Source organism: Chiloscyllium punctatum, chromosome 12 (assembly GCF_047496795.1).
Source record: "Chiloscyllium punctatum isolate Juve2018m chromosome 12, sChiPun1.3, whole genome shotgun sequence".
Lineage (NCBI taxonomy): Eukaryota > Metazoa > Chordata > Chondrichthyes > Orectolobiformes > Hemiscylliidae > Chiloscyllium > Chiloscyllium punctatum.
Window position 1 is genome coordinate 72,247,166 of NC_092750.1, and position 20,441 is coordinate 72,267,606.

The following is a 20,441-nucleotide window of genomic DNA, read 5'->3' on the forward strand; positions in this document are numbered from 1 at the left end:
GGATAAAGCCACTCACAATTCCAAAGAAAAAGGTTTTATAGGATATTGCATCTGCTATAAATAATCTTTTACAGCACAGGCTTGTAATTTTGTTTTATATAAATAAGAAATTGTCTAATATTCTGTCCCTTTCATTTGTGCCTTTTGAACCTGGCTTTCTCTTACCTTAGTATGTTTAATATTTGTCTCCTTGGCTGCTTTGTTCCCTCTTCTGGAATTTCTTCTCAACACATTGCATCCTAATGCTGCATACATGCCCCCATTAGTCATTGTTGTCATTCAGCAGCTGTAGTGAAGATGAGGCACTGGGCAGAATACAGCTAGCCTTATCTTCCTGATGTTGGTGTGGGAGCTTTAAAAACAATTCTAACACAGATGTAGGTGCCCTGGCGACAGTAACATTTATTGTCCATTTCTAATTCCCATTAAGAGTATGATAATGAACTGCCTTCTTGAACTGAAAAATCAGTAAACGGAACTTATACGGAAATTTCAATGTAAAACAATGTGGTAGTGTCAGATTTAAATAGACATTATCCCAACAAAAGATCATTGCAAGGCAGCATCTTGATCTGCATCCCCTCTCAAGACTCACTCTCCAAATCACACATCAACCTGATGTGGAACTATCACCATTCCTTCATGGTAAAGGGGTCAAAATCCTGGAACTCCCTTCCTAACAGCACTCAGTGTCTCTACACAGATGGTCTGTAGCAGTTCAAGAATATTCTCAATATCATATAGGAGTCGGCATTAAATGCTGCCCTTGATGTTTTCCAGATCATGTATCTCTGTACCACAACAAGGGATCACCAGTCTACAAGGTTTAACAGGTAATGAAAGATCAAGCAGAATTGTACGTTTCCTAAGTGTATTTATTTTATACATAACTATGACAACTGGGAAGTAACACTGTAAACACAGATCACAAGGATACAGTATGCTCATGCCCATAGATTCCTGAAAAGAGGGTCTACCATTGAAGATACAGTCACACAATAGAAATACAGTGAAAAAAACATTGAAACTACTTTGAATAAATTAGTAATATAACAAAACAATTCCCCCATCTTTTTCAAGCTGAGGGGCTTTCTATCTGGTTTTAATATGCAGAAATTTAATGTTTCCCTACGTTTCTGCAAGACTGTTGTAGTAAACTATTAGGAGCCCAATGCGGCTTTAACAACATTGTGAACAAGAAAAACATGTTCGACCTCATCCTTTAATTCTCCCCATTCCCCTCCCTCCCCCTTTCCATTGCTGAGCACCACATCAAAGCTGCAGTATCCCTTCTCATCAGGTAGCATCAGCTCATGGTACATCAATTGTGCACAGCACTCATTGAAAAGGAACTTTATGCCTTACCCTGCCCTGCATCTTCATAGTGCAATAGTTGGGCTACCAGTCCCCAAAGTTGGTATAAACAGAATAAGGGACACCACGAGGGGCAGTACTAACAGAATGCTGTCAAGAAATCAGAGATATCCATCCATCAGTAGTTCCCAAAAGGCAGATCTCATATTCTGCAGGAAAATATGTTTGCTAGCGCAGTGTGAGGAAACACCAGACCCACAATTACAAACAGGCACATTTTAAATCCTACTGGCTGCAAAATGCCAGTGAGCAGCTGAAGTAAAATTCTGTTCGTGCCATTCTGCAGATCAGCCCTTTTTGCAAAACAGCAAAGTTTGAAAAACCTAAAAAGCAGATAAACATACCTAGATCAGGTTGTTCCTGTACGGTGGGCAGTCACTTTATGTGCTCTGACAAATCTGCATGTTGGTACTTCTCAGACCAGGCTGCTCCAGATTGAGTTTACCCAATATACTTCTGGTTTCAGGGTAAATTATTGCTCGCAACCATAACTATTTGCAACAACTTGGGACTGAGCAGATACTCCTTATCAAAGTCACAGTTAATACTGCATGCGTTCCAAGAGCACAATGTGGTCCAAGATCCTAAGCAAACCTGGTATCATTTCTTTAATTCTCTATTTCTTTTCATCGACCTTGAATTTTAAAACTGCTGTGCTGTCTGCAGAAAATAACGAGAAAGGAAGTTGGAACCTGACATTTTAAAACGTTCAGAGCTGGACGTCTCTCATTTCCTGGTCCCGTCAACCTCTGGTTCTCTGTAATTGAGCATGGTTAGATGGAAATGTCACTCAAATGCTGGTTCCTTAGTAATGTGCTACCATAGAAACAAAGGACCTAAAAAGATAGGTGCAGCTCAGAAACTGAATTGACGCTTAACTCATTTGTAATTGTTTTTGAAAAAAATCTTTAAACAACTAAGATACAACAGGTTAAATATTAAAAAGTACATTGCTAAACAACGGTAGCCCGTATTAACAAATTCTGGGCTGAATTACTTCAGAGTACATTTAATTCACTGTCAGTGTCTTGGAGGGCCATGAGGATCCAGGGCTGCTCAAAATATACTTGTCAATGAGTCACAGAATTGGTGCAATGCTTCTCAGAAAATATCCAGCAATAACTCTGTTAAGAAGCAAGATTGAAAGCTGCAGAGATGTTTAAACAGTACTATTTGAGTGCTGCTTATTTCTCCCATGAGGTAAGAGAAGGAGATGAGTGTAGTGGAGTGACTGGTTTATTTGTGAATGGGAAACTTGAGCCATTCAAAATCCACTGCACTGGTAAAATAAAATATTGTATTTATTAACAGTCCTTACTTGCTGAACTAATGAGCAACATGCATCTGCCACTAAAGTACCACTCAAATACCTGAATTATTTGACTGCTTTGAACAGCCATGTTGGTCCACACCTACATATGCCCAATAAAAGATTAAAAAACAATTCTGAGATTTAAAAATATTACTGACTCCCACCCCCCTACCCCATGATAACTTTCTTCCCCACATGAGCCTCCACTGTCTCCAATGCTATTTAAACTTGTGACAAACCATTTCCAGATCTTTAACCCTTGATACGGTCAGCCTGAATGCACATGCATGATGACCTTCACTACTGCTTGGTCCTAGCTGCAGATCTATAGCTCCCAGCATGCTCCATTAAACAGTTGGCTCCAGCTCAGAGGGATGGCCAAGTTCATGGTGACCTTCCTCTCTTCTCCTCTCTCCCCCCCCCCCCCCCAAAGTGCAAGGACTGTCCTGTTTTCTGGAATGTAATGAATTACATGTATGGTAGGCAATGAATGGACCTTCCACTTTTCCAGCTTACATTGAGAAGTACTCCTTTCACTTTCCCTTTGTCTTTCATTTCCCATTGACTAACTGAGGCACTGGAATAATGACAATTCAGTACCTCATTTATGGGCTATTCCACAAGGAATGCAAATGTTTAATTTTTATGGGGAGAAAGGCTTATAGTAAGAGATGGACACAGTGACAGACATGCATCAGAGTGCTCAGGTCCCTGCCACTGAGCCCTGGAAACATTCTACATCCATTGAATCATATCTAGCCCCTTCTTAATAGCTAGAAAATACAAATTAATTTGGATTCAGGATTACCTCGTGTGCAAGAAAGCTTCACGTAGAGTGCAGTGACGACCGGGAAACATTCAGATGAACAGAATTACGTTTAATATACGGTGCCTTACTAATTTTCTCTAAGAGTGTTTGTTATTTTGGGTTGGATAACACATTTTCAAAAGCATTTAATGATGTGCCAGGAACTTTGAGAGTAGGACGTGATAGGTTTTAGCTCAAGTATCATTTTCTGCTGCCTACTACACATGAACAAGCTTCGCTGTTCTGCTCCATGGCTGTTGCTTCACACTTGCTGAGAGAATCATCCAGTAACAAAGCCACCAAGGAGGACTATGGTTCAATCACCTGGTTAAACAGGTCAAGTAAATCAGTAAGATTTCCTTATGAGTTGTTTACGACTGCTCTTTTAGCTGGGAACTTACACTGAAGTCACTCCAGCAGATGCTGCAGGCTCTTGCAACTTTTTGGTATATTCTGTTTATCATCTGCGCTCTATGTACGATTCATCCCTCCCCTTCTTTCACAGCATCGGATATTAAGATGATACCAGTCACAGTTTAAACATCTGACAAACCTGGCAGTGTCAGAACAATGTTAAGAGCTTACTATAATACCATTCAACTTGAAAAGGCAGGGCTATGGAAATTACCTCAATCCACTTTACCCACAGACAGCTTGGCATACAAAGGTTTGATGTTCACAATAAAATGCTTACACGTGTTTGTGCTGACACGCCACGCAGTTTCATTCAACTGTAGTCCCTAAACTTGGTCACACAGGGCAATGCTCCAGGTCAGTGTCTGTCTCTAGGGGGAAACCAATCCAGGTTACAGCCTTTCTTACTCAAAAAGGGGATACTGCAGTTTTATGGGATAGATAAGATCCTGTAAACCAGGGCTCTCAGAACTTCATGATCCAGACTGGAATATACACTTCAAAAGACAAAAATAAAGATTTTGGAACAACGTAGCAAAATAGCAATCTTAAAAATTACACAGTAGAATTAGTTTGAAACTTGTAACTACTGCAAATACTTGTAAGCAAAGATGTATAAAGTCAACATATTTTAAAAGGATGGCAACATAACCGCTTCATGTTAGGAACAGCTTGCAGGTCAGTTTTATAAACAAACCTGCCAGCTGCATTATGCCAATGTGCTTTCCTACAAATTATTAAATGCCTCCACTGTATCAGCAGGATGTATTTCTGTAACTACATGAACAATAGGTGAAAACCAATTCCTTCTGGGGACGGGCAGCAGGAAATAGCTCTCACTCTTCTGGTTACATTCACTGGAAGTCTGCAACAGTCTTGCGCTTATTTATCTTCATTATCCAGTGTTGTAAAGGAGAGATTGTGATAACTGAAAGAGCCTTACTTTGTGATACTTGTATCTAAGACCCTTACAAAAGTTCTAACCTCACGGTGCACAGTCCTTTGCAGTAATCCAGCAGTGGTCCGTGATCTGACTCTTGGGACATTACTCTGATACATTTTCTGAAGAACGTGCAACAGCCTTCCAAAGAGCTGGCGAGCCACAGGCTCTGTGCATTAAATTGCTGGCACAGTGAGATTAACCCTGGCAAGATACTGAAGGGAATAATATTCAAGGGAAGAAGTGAAGTTCAAAACAAACCCGCACACCTGTCAGCTAAAGAACCTGAGTGTTAACCTATGGAGTCCTTCACTCACATTCAGGTGGTCGTAAATGAGGAAAATTGTCCCAACATTTACAAATATACAGCAATCCATGCAGTCTCAGTCTTTGGGAGCAGTAGGAGATTACCTGGCCTGCTTGCTGCTTTGGTACCGAGTGGGTGCCCCCACATGGCACCTGCCACTGTACAATAGGCCTCAGTAAGTGAATGGCATTGCTCCCTTTTTTCACAAGATGCATTAGTATCAGTACAGGCAGTGCTGTTCCATGTGACTATGTAATAATTTTATACATTGTGATATAACAAACAGTTCGAACAACAAACTCATTTTTTTCTGTCTAGCAATTTGCCAGAAGTTGACAGTATTTTTGTCTGTGGCATCATCGCTGCGATGAGTATCTGAATAAGCAATCATAAGGTATGTGCTTGAGGGGGAAAGTTCAGTACCTTTCCCTCCCGAATAATAGGTAAAGAATTAGGAACAGTTCGGAATATGCTATTGGTTCTGGAGTTGAATCTCTTCCAGAATACTAATGAGATTCTCCAGTCCAAAGAGATAACCTGTGTCAGGCCCATCATGCACAGTTTGGTCATCCCGAAACCCCTTGAATGTGCTGTGGGCAAAGTCTATCATCCGCACATCAATTTGCGGCTGATCCTGAATGCTGCTTGAGAAGGAAGATGAGGATGAACTGGTGCTTGCCTGCAGGTTGTCTTGGTTCATTGCTCCTGTGGATTTGTTTCGATGATCTGTCTTTCGCTCCTTTCCATCATAGATGATCAACAAAGAGCTGGAATAGAAGCGGTAAGAAGCTTGCTTCTCCAGAACCTCCTTGAGGGTGCGAAGTTTCAGCAGAATAGCATCAAACAAGTCCACACGTAGGTACCTGCCGTTGTGCAGAAACTGATACAGAGCTTTGCTAAACCCTTCGATGGAAAGACTGCGACCATAATACTTGTTCCTGCACACATAATGCCCTGAGTCTAACTGGTACACCTGAAAACACAAAGCATAACTGGTAAACATGGCTTCTTGGACAAATCAGTTACAACCAAGTTCACTGCTGGTCAACTAACATATAATACTATGAATTTATTTTCAACCTTTATATCCAGATAGACAAGGCAATGACTTCATGGTATTTTCACTGGACTGTTAATCCAAAGACCCAGATAATGTTCTGGGGACCTGGATTCAAATCCCGCCACAGCAGATGGTGGAATTTGAATTCAATAAATATCTGGAATGAAGAGTCTAATGATGACCATTAATCCATTGTTGATTGTCTGAAACACCCATCTGGCTCACCAATGTCCTTTAGGGCAGGAAACTGCCATTTCTACTGGATCTGGCCTACATGTGACTCCATACCACAGCAATGTGGTTGACTCTTAACTGCCTTCTGGGATGGGCAATAAATACTAGTCTAGCCAGTGACACTGTCATCCCATGATTAATGTCCTGCCTTTGTTGTACGCTCTCAATATCGCTTGATTTATTCTCTGTCCCACCACATAGCTACTGTCAGAGGGCCTACGGACCTTTCATACTTCTTTCTCTTTTTATTTCTTATTTGCATTCAAATAGATTCTGTGTCTTCTGATCCAAGGTAATATCTTACTACTTCTTCCATCTCATACTAAATGCTTCCCACCACCCTTCTGGTGTGTTCTTTCAAAACGTCAGATACCCCTGAATACTTAGTGCCCAGGTTTTATCTCCATAATGGCTATAAGATCGTGCACATTAACCTGTTTTGTGCCACTAGTTCTTTACTTTGTTGCAAATATTACACACTTTCAAGTAAAAAGCTATTAATCCTACCTTCTTATTGTTTCTCCCTATCTTTGACCCTTTTTACTTCTGCTTTTCTATGTACATTCTGTCTCTTCCAGTCCCACTCTTGGTTTGTAAGCTTAATATCCCCTTTCCCAGCCCGTTCCTCACCCCAGCACAACATCCAAAATTCTCTAAAGCCCTCTGTATAGCTCTGGTTACTTGACTCACCAGGACCATGATCCCAGCATAGTTCAAGTGAATCCCACAAGAATAGCTCCCTCCTGGGTTCTCTCTCTCCCCAGTGTCCCCATATTACACTGTACATCTCGCAAGAACCTTGTGACTATTGGACAACTGCATGGGCCAAAGCTCCTTGATAGTAACTGCCTGAGTTCTAATAGCTGCCTCACTTGCAATCACACTTGCCACCTCCTGAGCACAAATCAAGTTTCTAATCACATAATCTGAAGGGTGTGACTATCCTCTGGAGCAAAAAGTGTCCAGGTAAATGCCCAGGGAACATGTCAAGGAATAGACATTGTTTGAGATATCAGGAGAATTTAGCTTCTAGATTTTAAGAAAAAAACATCAAAAACATTTATTCAAAAGTTGGCCTTGATAACAAAAAAGGGCTAGAATTTAAAGGGAGAAAGTTTTACTATAGTTCTGAATTGGATAACACCTGGAGTACTGCGTACTGGAACACAGCACCTATTATCACCACCCAACCGCCTGCAAATGAACAGTTTGCATTGAACTGATTAAACCTGTCATTTAATGTAAATTGGAAACTCTAGTCACGCGAAGACCAAACTCTGTCACCTCAGCTTTCCTCCTTCCCCACTATCCCACTTCTTTACCTGTTACTTCTTGCATTGCAGCTCATTTCTTATCCATTCAACAGTTTTTTTAAAGAATAGTTTGAATCGCACAATGGGTTAAGTTTCTTTCAGCAGCAGATAAACAAAATAATTGATGTCAAACTGAATGGCAGGCTACATTTTATGATGTTAAATGAGTCACTTACTTGCATTCCGCACACTCGCACACCCAGTGCTCCAGAGGTACTCAGCTCACATTTTTTAATCTGTCGTGCCGCTTTCTCCTCAGATGCATCATCCCCGTGCTGCCTGGTCCCCATTTTTAGGTCCAGAATACAAGGATAGCCAAAATGATGAACCACATTCTCCAGGAGTAGGAATTCTTTGAAGAGCTTCGTTAAGGAATGTCTATGCTTTTCTATCCGAAACAGCAAGTATTATCCAAACACGCATAGTGTGTATAGTGTTTATGTTAGTGGATTTTACACGGAAGGGCCTGCACTGCTGATTGGGAGACAGGACAAAATCCCTCCAACACCAGATAGCAAAATTCAATTAAATAAATCTGGAGTATAATGCTAATATCAGAAATGGTGACCATGGAGGCTCACCACCACCCCCCACTCAAGGGCAATAAGAGGTAATAAATGCCAGTCTTGTCAGTGATGCCTCCATCCCATTATTTATTTTTAAAAAACTATTTCAATTGAAAGGGGATTCTCAAAAGATTTCTTATTAGTAGGCCTCTGCTCCTTTACTTTAAGGTGAGCTCTGATTTTGTACTCAGTCCATCCTCAAGTCTTTCCAAAGATATCACAGAGTAACTCTTAGACCTACATCAGATAAAAAGAAACTGGAAGAGTTTGCCCAATACTAAATAAGCCACTAACTCCTCAAACTCTGATTATGCAAGGGACTTTCAAACTAAACATAGCACAATTTCTTCCTCTCAGATTCCACTCAAGAAAATATCATTTTGGATCAGTGGGTGGAATATAAATTAGTATATCAAACAGTGACCTAGAGGTTCTGATTACATTCTAATGGTACAAAGGTATTTCTTTTCAAATATTTTCTCTTTTTTGCCATTGCCTCTCATCCTCTCTCAAACACACTACCTCACGCTCAGCTATTACTTCATCTGTCTTAAGTGGTCTTTCTATATCTTCAAGTCTTGATAGTGAGAAGGGATGCTGATATTTGACTTTGGAAACTGACAGTCAAGCTGAATTCTATTTCACTTACATTAAATACTTGCCTCTTTGCCAAGAGGATTCACAGTGTAGTGATCAGAGGCAGAAGTCTAGAGAGTGTTTATGTCAAAAGTTTTCAACCAGGCCTAATAAGGTCAACTAAAATGACTGGCATTTGCCAAAAATGGATAACTTAACACAGATCAAAACCAAATTTCTAGTTTCTGGTTGTATGGCTTGGTATCAAGATTCTTATTAATGCTTTTAAAAATGATACTATGGGAAAGGTCAGCTCAAATATACTTTTGCAGTCTGGATTATAGAAGTGGCTTTTATAAAATGTATAACACTGATCAATTATGCAAGGTTTGTGAAGGTTTGTAGCTCAGTTTGAGGTTAAGGGTGTAGGTTTGCTCGCTGAGCTGGAGGTTTGATATCCAGACGTTTCATTTCCTGGCTAGGTAACATCAGTGGCGACCTCCAAGTGAAGCAAAGCTGTTGTCTCCTGCTTTCTATTTAGAGGTTTGTTCTGGATGGGGTTCCTGGGGATGTCATTTCCTGTTTGTTTTCTGAGGGGTTGATAGATGGTATCTAGATCTGTGTTTGCTTATGGCGTTGTAGTTGGAGTGCCAGGCCTCTAGGAATTCTCTGGCATGTCTTTGCTTAGCCTGTCCCAGGATAGATGTGTTGTCCCAGTCGAAATGGTGGTTTTTTTCATCAGTGTGTTGGGCTACGAGGGAGAGAGGGTCGTGTCTTTTTGTGGCTAGCTGGTGTTAGTGTATCCTGGTGGCTAACTTTCTTTGTGTTTGTCCTACGTAGTATTTGTGACAGTCCTTACATGGAATTTGTAGATGACGTTGGTTTTATCCATGGGTTGTACTGGGTCTTTTAAGTTTGTTAGTTTTTGTTTGAGCGTGTTGGTAGGTTTGTGTGCTACTAGGATTCTGAGGGGCCTTAGTAGTGTGGCTGTCATTTCTGAAACTTCTTTGATGTATGGTAAGGTGGTTAGGGTTTCCGGTGGTGTTTGGTCTGTTTGTCGTGGTTTGTTCTTGAGGAATTTGCGGACTGTATTTTTTGAGTATCCGTTCTTCTTGAATACGTTGTATAGGTGGTTCTCCTCTGGTTTTCCGAAGTTCGTCTGTGCTGCAGTGTGTGGTGGCTCGTTAGAATAGTGTTCTGACACAGCTTCGTTTGTGTGTGTTGGGATGGTTGCTGGTGTAGTTAAGTATTTGGTCAGTGTTTGTCGGTTTTCTGTATATGCAGGTTTGTAGTTCTCCGTTGTCCTTTCTTTCGACTGTGACATCCAGGAATGTGAGTTTGTTGTCGGTTTCTTCCTCCTTGGTGAACTTTATGCCTGTGAGGGTGTTGAGGAGGTTAAATGTCTCTATCTTGTTTCGTTTTGTGATGACAAAGGTGTCATCTACGTAGCGGACCCAGATTTTTGGTTTGATGGTTGGTAGGGCTGTTTATTCTAGTCTTTGCATTACCGTTTCTGCTATGAATCCTGATAGCGGAGATCCCGTTGGTTTGATTGTAGACTATGTTGTTAAAGGTGAAGTGGGTGGTGAGGCACAGGTCCACTAGCTTCATGATGTTTTCGTTGGTAATGTGGTTGATGGTGGTTGGGGTGTGTGTGATGGTCTCTAGTGCAGTAAGTGTTTCCTTTGCCAGGTCGATGTGAACAGTGCTGTTACGTCGAATAAGATCATTGTTTCGTCTTCCTCTATTTTGGTATTTTTGATGATTTTTTAGGAATTCCTGGGTGGAGTGGATGGAGTGCTGTGACTCTTCTACTCGGTATTTCAACTTACAGACTGGCCAAAGAACGACTCAAGACTGAAAGACTCATCAAGTGTCTTTTCAAACATAAGCACAAATACCCTGTCCAATACCACTTCTGTATCAATTTTGAATCCGTCAACTGCTTAGGAACTTGACTTAAATTTTCCTCCTTTAATCTCACCGTTTCTTCAGCTCTCTCTTCCTTTAAGACACTCTCCAAACCTACTTTATTGACCAGGTTTTTCGTCACTTGTTCTAATATCCCTATGTGGTTCAGTGTCAATTGATGAAAGGCTTTTGCCCGAAACGTCGATTTTCCTGCACCTCAGATGCTGCCTGACCTGCTGTGCTTTTCCAGCACCACTCTGATCTAAACCCCAGTGTCAATTTTAGTCTGATAATGCTCCCATGAAGCACTTTGGCACATTTTACTATATGAATAAAACCAGTGTTTAGTCCCAAATGGCTTTGTCTTTCCCATACTTAAAGCCACAATAATTTTTATTGTTTGCATTGAGAATTTCTAGCCTATAAGCTTTTAATCTATCAGAAAGCAAAAAATACAGTTTTTCTGCACTTCATGAAATCTGCAGTTGCCTCACCCACATCTCAACAATGGAAAACCAAAGGGTTGCAATCAGCAATTTCAAAACAACTATTAAAAAAATGCATGGGACTAACCCTAACCTTAATTCAGTCATTGCTTGTCAGAAGCAAAGCAACAACTTAGAAACTGCTGACTCCACACGTGTAATTGTAAAGTAAATTAGCAGCTTCTGCTAGTTGGACAACATCCAAGACTGTATGTACAAAAACAAACTTAATGCAGGTTAACCCTTTGGGGCTGATGCATCACACCCTGAGACATCGTGACTGAGCAGATTCATCAAAACAAGGAAAAACTAAATTGTTCATTTCCTTGTTCCAGTCACACAACTGCACCTTGCACGTCTTATGTTTCTATTGATAAAGGCATGTCCAATATTTTCTGTTTTACTTTCCTGGCATAGACAAACACTTTGTCATAATCAATGTTCACAAAGACTCTATTCACTACACTTAAGACCAACACATTTAAAAGCAGTAATCTCCATAACATTCACACATCAACAGACAAATGCTGATGCAAAGTGAAAAATCTTTTAACTACACCAATAACATACATTCATATAGCACCTTCAATGTAGAAAGATTTCACCCTGCCCTTCAGAGAAAGACACTCAGAAGTGGCAAGGTAAAGAACAATATGTGATCAAATACTTGAGATATTGGTGAGTTTCAATGAAAATCTTAAAGGAGAGAGGGTGAAGGGGTAGAAAATTAGAGGAAGGAATACCAGAGTAGGAATAACACAAATATTTTTCAAGGCAGCTGAAACAGTAAAGGGCTTGGAGGTGATGAAGGGGTAGTGTTAGGAATGGAGTATATTAGAGTAAGGGAGCTGCAATGGCATAAACAGAATCAACCTAAGAATAATCATTTTAAATGCAATGCACTGAGAATGACTGGTCAATGTAGATCAAAAGCACAAAGATGATCAGTGAATGTGATTTAGTGCATAACAATATATAAGTAGCAGTGTTTAACTATTGCTATAGCTTAAAGAGAGAGAGTGTGGAATAGATGACCATGAGGAAAATGCAGTAGTTGATTCTATAGGCTCCAGAAGCATGGATGAGGGTTTCAGTAGATTTGCTGAAGTTGGGCAGTTGTAGATAAGGTTATTCAGGTGGAAGCAGCCAGTCTTTGTGATAGAGACAATATGAGTCTGAAACACAACTGAGAATCAAATACGATGCCAGAATTGCATATATTTAGTCAAGATAGTAGGAAAATAGAGGTGGGTAATGGACTCAAAGCAAGGATGTGTAACCCTGGAAAAGGAGTTGAAGATAATGGCTTTGAACTTCATAATGTTTAGTTGAATCGGGGGAACCTGTGACAACACCTTTATACTCCACCTATGTGGCTGATACCTGCACTTTATAAACGTACAGCATTAAATGTATTGTGTAAGATTACAGAACAGCTAACTGAGATGATATCCATGTTTTCAAATGGGCACGTGAATTAATGAATACTTCCAGACATGGTATATCTAGTAGTGATGGTCTGCCTAAGTAAGGACAGTCCTCTGGTTATTTCCCTACACCTTGTGATCTTGACCATTCTTCATCAGTTGCTTGTGGAAGCTGCTTATTTTTAATTTAAATGAGCAATATGACAAAGGAAAATAATGCACAAGACAGTTTCTCAGCACCTTCTGCATTAATGCTGAAAAGAAACAAATCCTCTTCCCAGAGGATCCTCCTCAACCTGTAAGCAGCCGTCACTTTTTCAGATTCTAAATTCCACTGTCAACATTGAAAGTTTGCTCGTTCTGCTGTTGGTGAAGGTTTGCAACCTTGAGCATCAGAACCCCCTCTCTCTCTCTCTCTCTCTCTCTCCCCCCCTCTCTCTAAACTTGGGATGACTTGTAAAAAGGGCAGCAAGGAGCCACCTAGTATCAAATGATACTTCTACATTAGCTACATAAAGTTGCCTGTGAAACACTGCTGGTCTCTGTTGTCTGAGCTTATGATGTATATAAAACAGTGCAACACTACACAGCACAGCATCATGACCCTGTAATGAGTCTGTCACATCCAATTAAAATAAGGCCGTTGCTAACATAAAACATATACAATTAACAAGACCTGCTTCCAATGTTTAGTAAGAAAACTGAGAAGTATAACGGAACAACTGTCTATGCCAGGAAAGTAAAACAGAAAATATCGGACATGCCTAGTCAGCCAACACCTGTGAAAAAGCAATATATGACACTTCAAGTGTGAAGCACATCAATGACCAAGAAATGTTCATCCTGTTACTTCTCACTGTTTGATGTGTTGTGTACATGCAACATTTTCTCTATTTAAGGACACGGACATCTGACAAGCAAACCTCACCCTACATTTAATAAAAGCAAACATTGCAGATCCTGGAGATCGGAAAAACTCAGCAGGTCTATTTTCTCTCTCCACATGTTACTAGAGTTAAGGTTTTTTGAGTCGATTCTGATTCTTCAGTTTTACAGTCCACGTGGTAAAGCACACTGATTCTCCAGCCCCACTACACCCTGGGCTGATACAAGCTTTAAAGAATTAATCAAGCTTTGCAAAAAAATGTCAATCTGCTTCTCTGATGAAAACAGGTAAACAGAAAATATTGACCAGGTTTCTATATTTAACAAGAACTACTGTATATTGCAAATAAATAAGCTCTAACCAAAGCGGACAGAAGTGTCAACTATCCACGGTTTAAACACTAACGCCATTCTTGAAAAAACAGACACACATTCAAGAAACAAACAAAACACTGATGCCAAGGGTGGAGGAAAAAAGCACTGGGAAGCATAGGTCATAACACCAGTCCACAGAAACAGCGAGACCTTCCCTTTGCTTTGCAGGTTCTCTTGTCCTCCAATCTCCTTATCTAGATTCTTTCCCCACTTCACAAGCAGTATAGCGTGATAAGTGGACTCATTATTAACTCTCTTGGTTACTGGGGTTAAAAGCAATGGCTTACAGCAACTGGTGGCAGGTAATAAGTAGCTTTCTTTGGACTTCAGAAAGATGAAAACGCAGAACGTGCTTCTTCAGCAGTCCAGAGACTTCTCCCACCCTTCTTATAAACACTAAAACTATGCACCTGTCCAGAAGCTAATCAACAAATTGTCATCGGGCTAAATGATTTCCAACATTTGCAACTTTCCAACGTTTGCACAAACCAATCAGCAATCTGTTGCTGGATCAACCTCACTCTGCACACAACCCCCCCCAAGTGCCTTAGCCTCTTACCTCTCCTCGAGCTTCGAGCAACTGTGTGTATAGTGTTTGCACATTCTCCGTGTCTCCTTGGGTTATCTCTGGGTGCTCCAGTTTCCTTCTGCAGTTCAAAGATGTGCAAATTAGGTGGATTAGCCTTGCTGAGTAGCCCACAATGTCCAGGGATATGCAGGTTAGGATTAGCCATGGGAAATGCAAGGTTACAAGGATAGGGTAGGGGGGTTGCTCTGCATTGAATACTCTTCGGAGCATCGGTATGGACTTAATGGGCAGAATGGCCTGCTTCCACACTTTTGGGATTCTATGATTCTACATTTTAAGTATTAAAGCAATCTGAAAGGTAACACAGGAAGAATAAAGAACCTATTCTCACAATTAAAATTCTAAATTATAATCACAGCAGTGCTAATTATTATAATTAAATTATGACAATCGAAAGATTTTTCTGCACTATACCTTTGACAAAAAAAATTGAAGTCCTGCCTCTATTGTGATCCCAGAGATCAGAGTGGACTAATAATTTCCATAGTATGCATATAAAGATAAGTCGCCTTATGGACATAGGAAATAGAAATACAAAATACAATACAATACAGAACATCAACCAGTTGCAGTAATAACACATTAACTGTTGGCATTGCCAGCTGTTACATAATAGAACGAACCTATCATCAAAGCAGCTTAACTGAAGTATTCAAACAAACCATGCTGTAATACCACCCCTCTTTTTTTAAAATCATGAACCTCACTGGTAAATGTACTTTCTAGCTCAATTGAGAGAAAACGGTCTTCATCCACTAATAATGAGAAACTAAATTACAATGCTTAATATAGTCAATTCAATAGCATCATATTCACTTCATACTCCAATCAGCATAATGTTTCCCTGCCATTCAGGAACAAAAATCAGGAAGTTCTTCTTCCTACATGGAGTAAAAATCTAGGAATTTCTCTTTGAAAAGGCTATGGATGTTGGATCTCTATAAATTCTTTAAGTGGAGACTGATGGATTGTTGCATACAATAGCTTGATGCATTTCAGAAATGACTCTAATCAAAAGGCATTGCCTCCAATTCTCTCAGCTCGTGTCCTGCTGAAATACCAATCTCTGGTCTCAGTCCCAGGAGATGACAATCTCCGATCCAACCTCCCCTCCTCTGCAACATTCAACTCATCCAAAGGGAAGAAACTCCTTCAGAATCTTAGTCCATCCCACTTAAATGTTCTGTTCCTCTTATTTTAAGATTTTGCTAATCTCCCTTTACCTTAAAATCTACCATAGATAGATAGTAGTATCCATGCAATGTGGAAACAGGCCAATTGGCCCCACAAGTCCACACTAACCCTCCAAAGAATAACCAACCCAGACCCATTCCTCTAGCCTATACTCAACATTTCCCCTGATTAATGACTAAACCAATACATCCCTGAACACTATGGGCAATTTAGCGTGGCCAATTTACCTAACCTGCACACCTTTGGACTGTGGGAAGAAACCAGAGCACCCGGGGGGAACCCACACAGACACAGGGAGAACGCGCAAACTCCACACAGACAATTGCCCAAGGCTGGAATTAAACCCGGGTCCCTGGCACTGAGAGACAGCAGTGCTCTCACTGAGCCACTGTGCCGCCCTGTGTTCTGTTCTCTTTGTCTCACTTTCAGAATCCTCTCCCTCTTTTTCAGCTGGCAATGGCATAGTGCTAACGTCATAGGGCATGCAATCCAGAATCTCAGTCTCAGGTTCTGGGAAATGGACTTAAATCCATTCCCCCAGTGAATCAGTGCTCCTCCATATTGAACTTTGCTCAGAGGAATGGATGGGTGGATTAGCAGACAGAGGTCTCCGGATGGGGAACTTCAACACTCATCACCAAGATGGTTCAGCAGACCCAGCTGGTTAATTTCTAAAGGATACAATTGCTAAACTGGATCTGCGGCAGGTGGTGAAGGAACCAACAAGACAGAACAATCTACTTGGCTTTGCCCTTGCCAATCTGTCTTACCAAGACAGTACTGTAGGACTAAGTGAGGACTGCAGATGCTGGATTGATTAGAGTCAAGAGTGGGGTGCTGGAAAAGCACAGCAGGTCAGGCAGCATCGGAGGGGCGGGAGAATCGATATTTAGGGCAGTGCACTTCATCAGTATTGTAGGAGTGACCACTGCACAATCATTGCGCAGATGAAGTCCTGTCTTCATATCATGAATACTCTCCATGTGTCATATGGCACTACCGTCATGCTAAATGGGACAGAATTCAATCACATCTAACAACTTAAAACTGGGAATCCATGAGGTATTGTGCAGCAGAACTGCATTCAATAGCAACCTGTAATCTCATAGCATATTCCCCACTCTATCATTGTCATCAAGCAGAGACCAACCTTGACTCATTGAAGAGTGCAGAGAGCCATGCCAGTAGCAGCAGCAAGTATACCTGAAAATGAGGTCACAACCTGTTGAAGCTACAGCACAGGACTATTTATATGCCAAAATGTCACAGCAGCATGCAACACAGAGCTATGCAAATCCACAACCAATGGATTACAGTTAAGACCTGCAGTCCCCTCACATCAAATTTTGTGTGGTGGTGAACAGCTCACAACTTGCTCCATAGTGTGTGGCGGCTCCATAGAATTCCCCATCCTCCATGATAGAAGATGAGCCCGGCACATTCATGCAAAATTAAGGATAAAGCAGCTGCAACAATCTTCAGCCAGAAGTGTTGAGTGGATGATCCAACTCAGCATCCTCCAGAGGTCCCCAACATCACAACCAATTCAATTCACTCTACCTGATATTAATACATGGCTAAAGACCCAGGATACTCCAATGGCTACTGGCCTTGACAACATTCCGGCAACACTGCTGGTTTGGTATTGGCTGCATCTCTAGTCAAGCCGATCTAATGTAGCTACAAAATTGACAATCTACAGCACAATGTGTAAATTTGTCCAGCTTTGCCTTATAAATAAAAAAGCAGGGCAAATCCGAACGAACTAATCAGTCTAGACTCCATGATCAGCAACGTGATGGCAAGTGTCAGACAGTGCTATGAAATGACACTTGAAAAGGAATAGCCATCTCACTTTTGCTCAGTTTGGGTTCCACCAGGGCCACACAACTTTCAACTTCATTACAGCCTTGAGGAGAAGAGCTAAACACAAGCAGTGATGTAAGAGCAACTGCCCTTGACATCATGCTGGTCTTGGCCCACGTATGGTAGCAAAGGGTCCCAGCAAATTGGCAGTCAGTGGAAACAATTGATAATCGCTTCACAAGTTGGAGTCACACCTATCTAGAAGGAAAATGGTTGTATTTATTGGAAGTCAATCATCTCAGCTCTAGCTCCTTTGGTTAACAAAAGCAAAAATCCATTAAAGATTTAACATTAATAAGAGATCTAGCATCAACTGCCGTTGTGTTCCAAACACATACCATCCTTTCTGTACAGAAATCTTGAACGATCGGGACCTAAAGTTTAGACTATGGTCCTTCGTTCCAGAATCTCCAACCAGTGGCAACAGTTTATCTTTATTGACCCTGTCTTTCTCTGTTAACACCTTGACGATTCCTTAACCTTCTAAATTCTGGAGAAAACAGATCTAATTTGTATAATATCTCTTCATAGCTTAATCCCAGGTATCATTTGCTAAACATACTTCCTTCAAGATCAGATCAGCTTGCAGCACTCCAATGAGCTCTAAACACAACTTCTGCAACTTTTTACTCCATCCTTTGGCTAAATGGCCAGCATTCCATTAACTTTTTTGATTATTTTCTGCAGGTTTTTGTGGCATTTTAAAGATTTATGCACCTGAACTCTCAAATTACTTTGGAGTTCACGGTGTTTAAATTAACAAAACCTAGAAAGTATCTTGATTTTTCAGTCCAAAATGGATAACCTCATTTGTTTACATTGAACTGCATCTGCCATAATTTAGCCCATTCACCTAGTCCATCAATACTCCTTTGTAATTTTATGCTATTTTCTACATAGCCTACAATGCCATCTAATTATGTAGCATCGGCAAATTTGGATACAAGATTTTCTATGCCATTATTCTAGTCATTAATAAATAATGTAAATAATTAAGGCCCCAACAGATCCTTGTGGGACACCACTGGTCACATCCTGCCAATCCTACCCATTATCTCTATTCCTGTCGCTTGCCTCCCAACCAATTTCCCAGTCATGTTAGTAATATGCCTTCAGTTCTGTGGGCTTCTATCTTAGATGACAGCATCTTACGTGGGACTTTATTAAATGCCTTTTGAAGTCCATAATAAAAATATTCAATTTTAAGAAGGTGCTCAGTTATCCTATCCTTGATTACAGACTCCAACCATTTCTCCACTACAGATGTCAGGCTAACTGGGCTGCAGTTCCCTGGTTTTCTTCTTCTGCCTGACTTAAAAAATGGAGTAAGATGCAATTTTTCAATCCAGAAAGATGGCACCTGTATCAATTATAGACTCGGAGATAGCAAGACTGCAGAAGCTGAAAGTCAGAGTGTGGGGGAGTCCAGAACTAGAGGGCATAGGTTTAAAATGAGAGGTGAAAAATTTAAAAGGGACCCAAGGGGCATCTTTTTCATGTACACGATGGTGCATGTGTACATTGAGCTGCCAGAGAAAGTGATGGAGGCTAGTACAATTACAACATTTAAAAGGCATCTAGATGGGGATATGAAAAGGTTTAGGAGGGATAGGAGCCAAATGCTGGCAAATAGGACTAGATTAGTTTAGGATATCTAGTCGGCATGGACAAGTTGGACCAAAGAGTCTGTTTCCATGCTGTACATCTCTATGACTCTATAAATGTGTAGCTGGAAAAACAGAGTCGGTCAGACAGCATTGGAGGAACATGAAAGTCGACATTTTGGGTCATAATCCTTCATCAGAGTCAAAACAAATGTGCTCCTCTTCTTTAACACCCTTGGACGGAAACCATTCGATTCTGGGAATTAGTCACTCTTTTAGTTCCATTAAGTAAACATTGATAATGAGGAAATTAAGTTAGATTTATTCAGTCCCTGTCCCACCCCACTATTAGTTTCCTCAGAACTTTGGCAAGCTATATTCCTTTTGTACTATAAATACTGAGGCAAAGTAATTATTCAAAACTAAAATAAAGGACTGTGGATGCTGGAAATCAGAAACTGAACAGAAATTGCTAGAGAAGCTCAGCAGGTCTGGCAGCATCTATGGGAAGAAAGCAGAATTAGGATGTTTCGATTTCAATGACTCTTCAACGCTGTTTATACGTTTCTCCAGCAAAATCTGTAATGATTCAACATGTCAATCAATTACCCAATCATTGATACTATCTCCACTTTCAATCTTTGGTGGACCAGTATTGCTCCTGACCACCATTTTCTTATCACAAGATATCTTCTTATTGATTTTGATGTCCCTTGCAAGTTTTCTTTCATAATCTCTTTTTGTAGTTCTTATAACTTGCTTTGTGATTCTTAATTCCTGCCAACTGGGAAAGATACTATGTTATGTTTGCATTTTTGTAAGCCCTTTCTTTTAGTTTTATGCTATCCCTTATCTCTTTAGTTGTCCATGGTTGTCTCTGCTCTTAAGTGGAGCTTTTCCCTTTCAGGGATATAAACTGGCTCTGTACTACATGAAATGTTTCTTTAAACATTTTTTCTTCAGTTGTTTTATCCATGAGCAGATGTTCTCAGTTTACTGTGGACAGTCTCTGTCTCATCACACATAGGTTAGCCATCTGAAATTCTAGTAGTTGACTTATGCTTTTTGATGGAATACTCTCCACTTGCCTGGATGCGTGCAGCTCCAACAATACTCAAGAAGTTTGACACCATCCAGACCAAAGCAGCCTGCTCAATTAGTGCTGTATCCACCACCTTCAACAATGTCTCTCTCCATTGCT

The 20,441-nt window shown here is 40.6% G+C and overlaps 1 protein-coding gene across 3 annotated transcripts in view; it reads right to left on the reverse strand.

The window, feature by feature from the left end:
• Positions 1-854: 854 nt before the first annotated feature.
• The window catches only part of ip6k1 (inositol hexakisphosphate kinase 1), a 73,035-nt gene continuing 53,448 nt past the window's right edge, over positions 855-20,441 (reverse strand). For all 3 annotated transcript variants that reach the window (XM_072582772.1, XM_072582770.1, XM_072582771.1), the window contains 2 exons: positions 7,939-8,114; positions 855-6,128 (listed from right to left, as the gene is read on the reverse strand). In XM_072582772.1, coding sequence (XP_072438873.1) covers positions 5,628-6,128; positions 7,939-8,114 — 677 coding nt within the window. In that variant the 3' untranslated portion in view covers positions 855-5,627. The remainder of the gene's footprint in view (positions 6,129-7,938; positions 8,115-20,441) is intronic.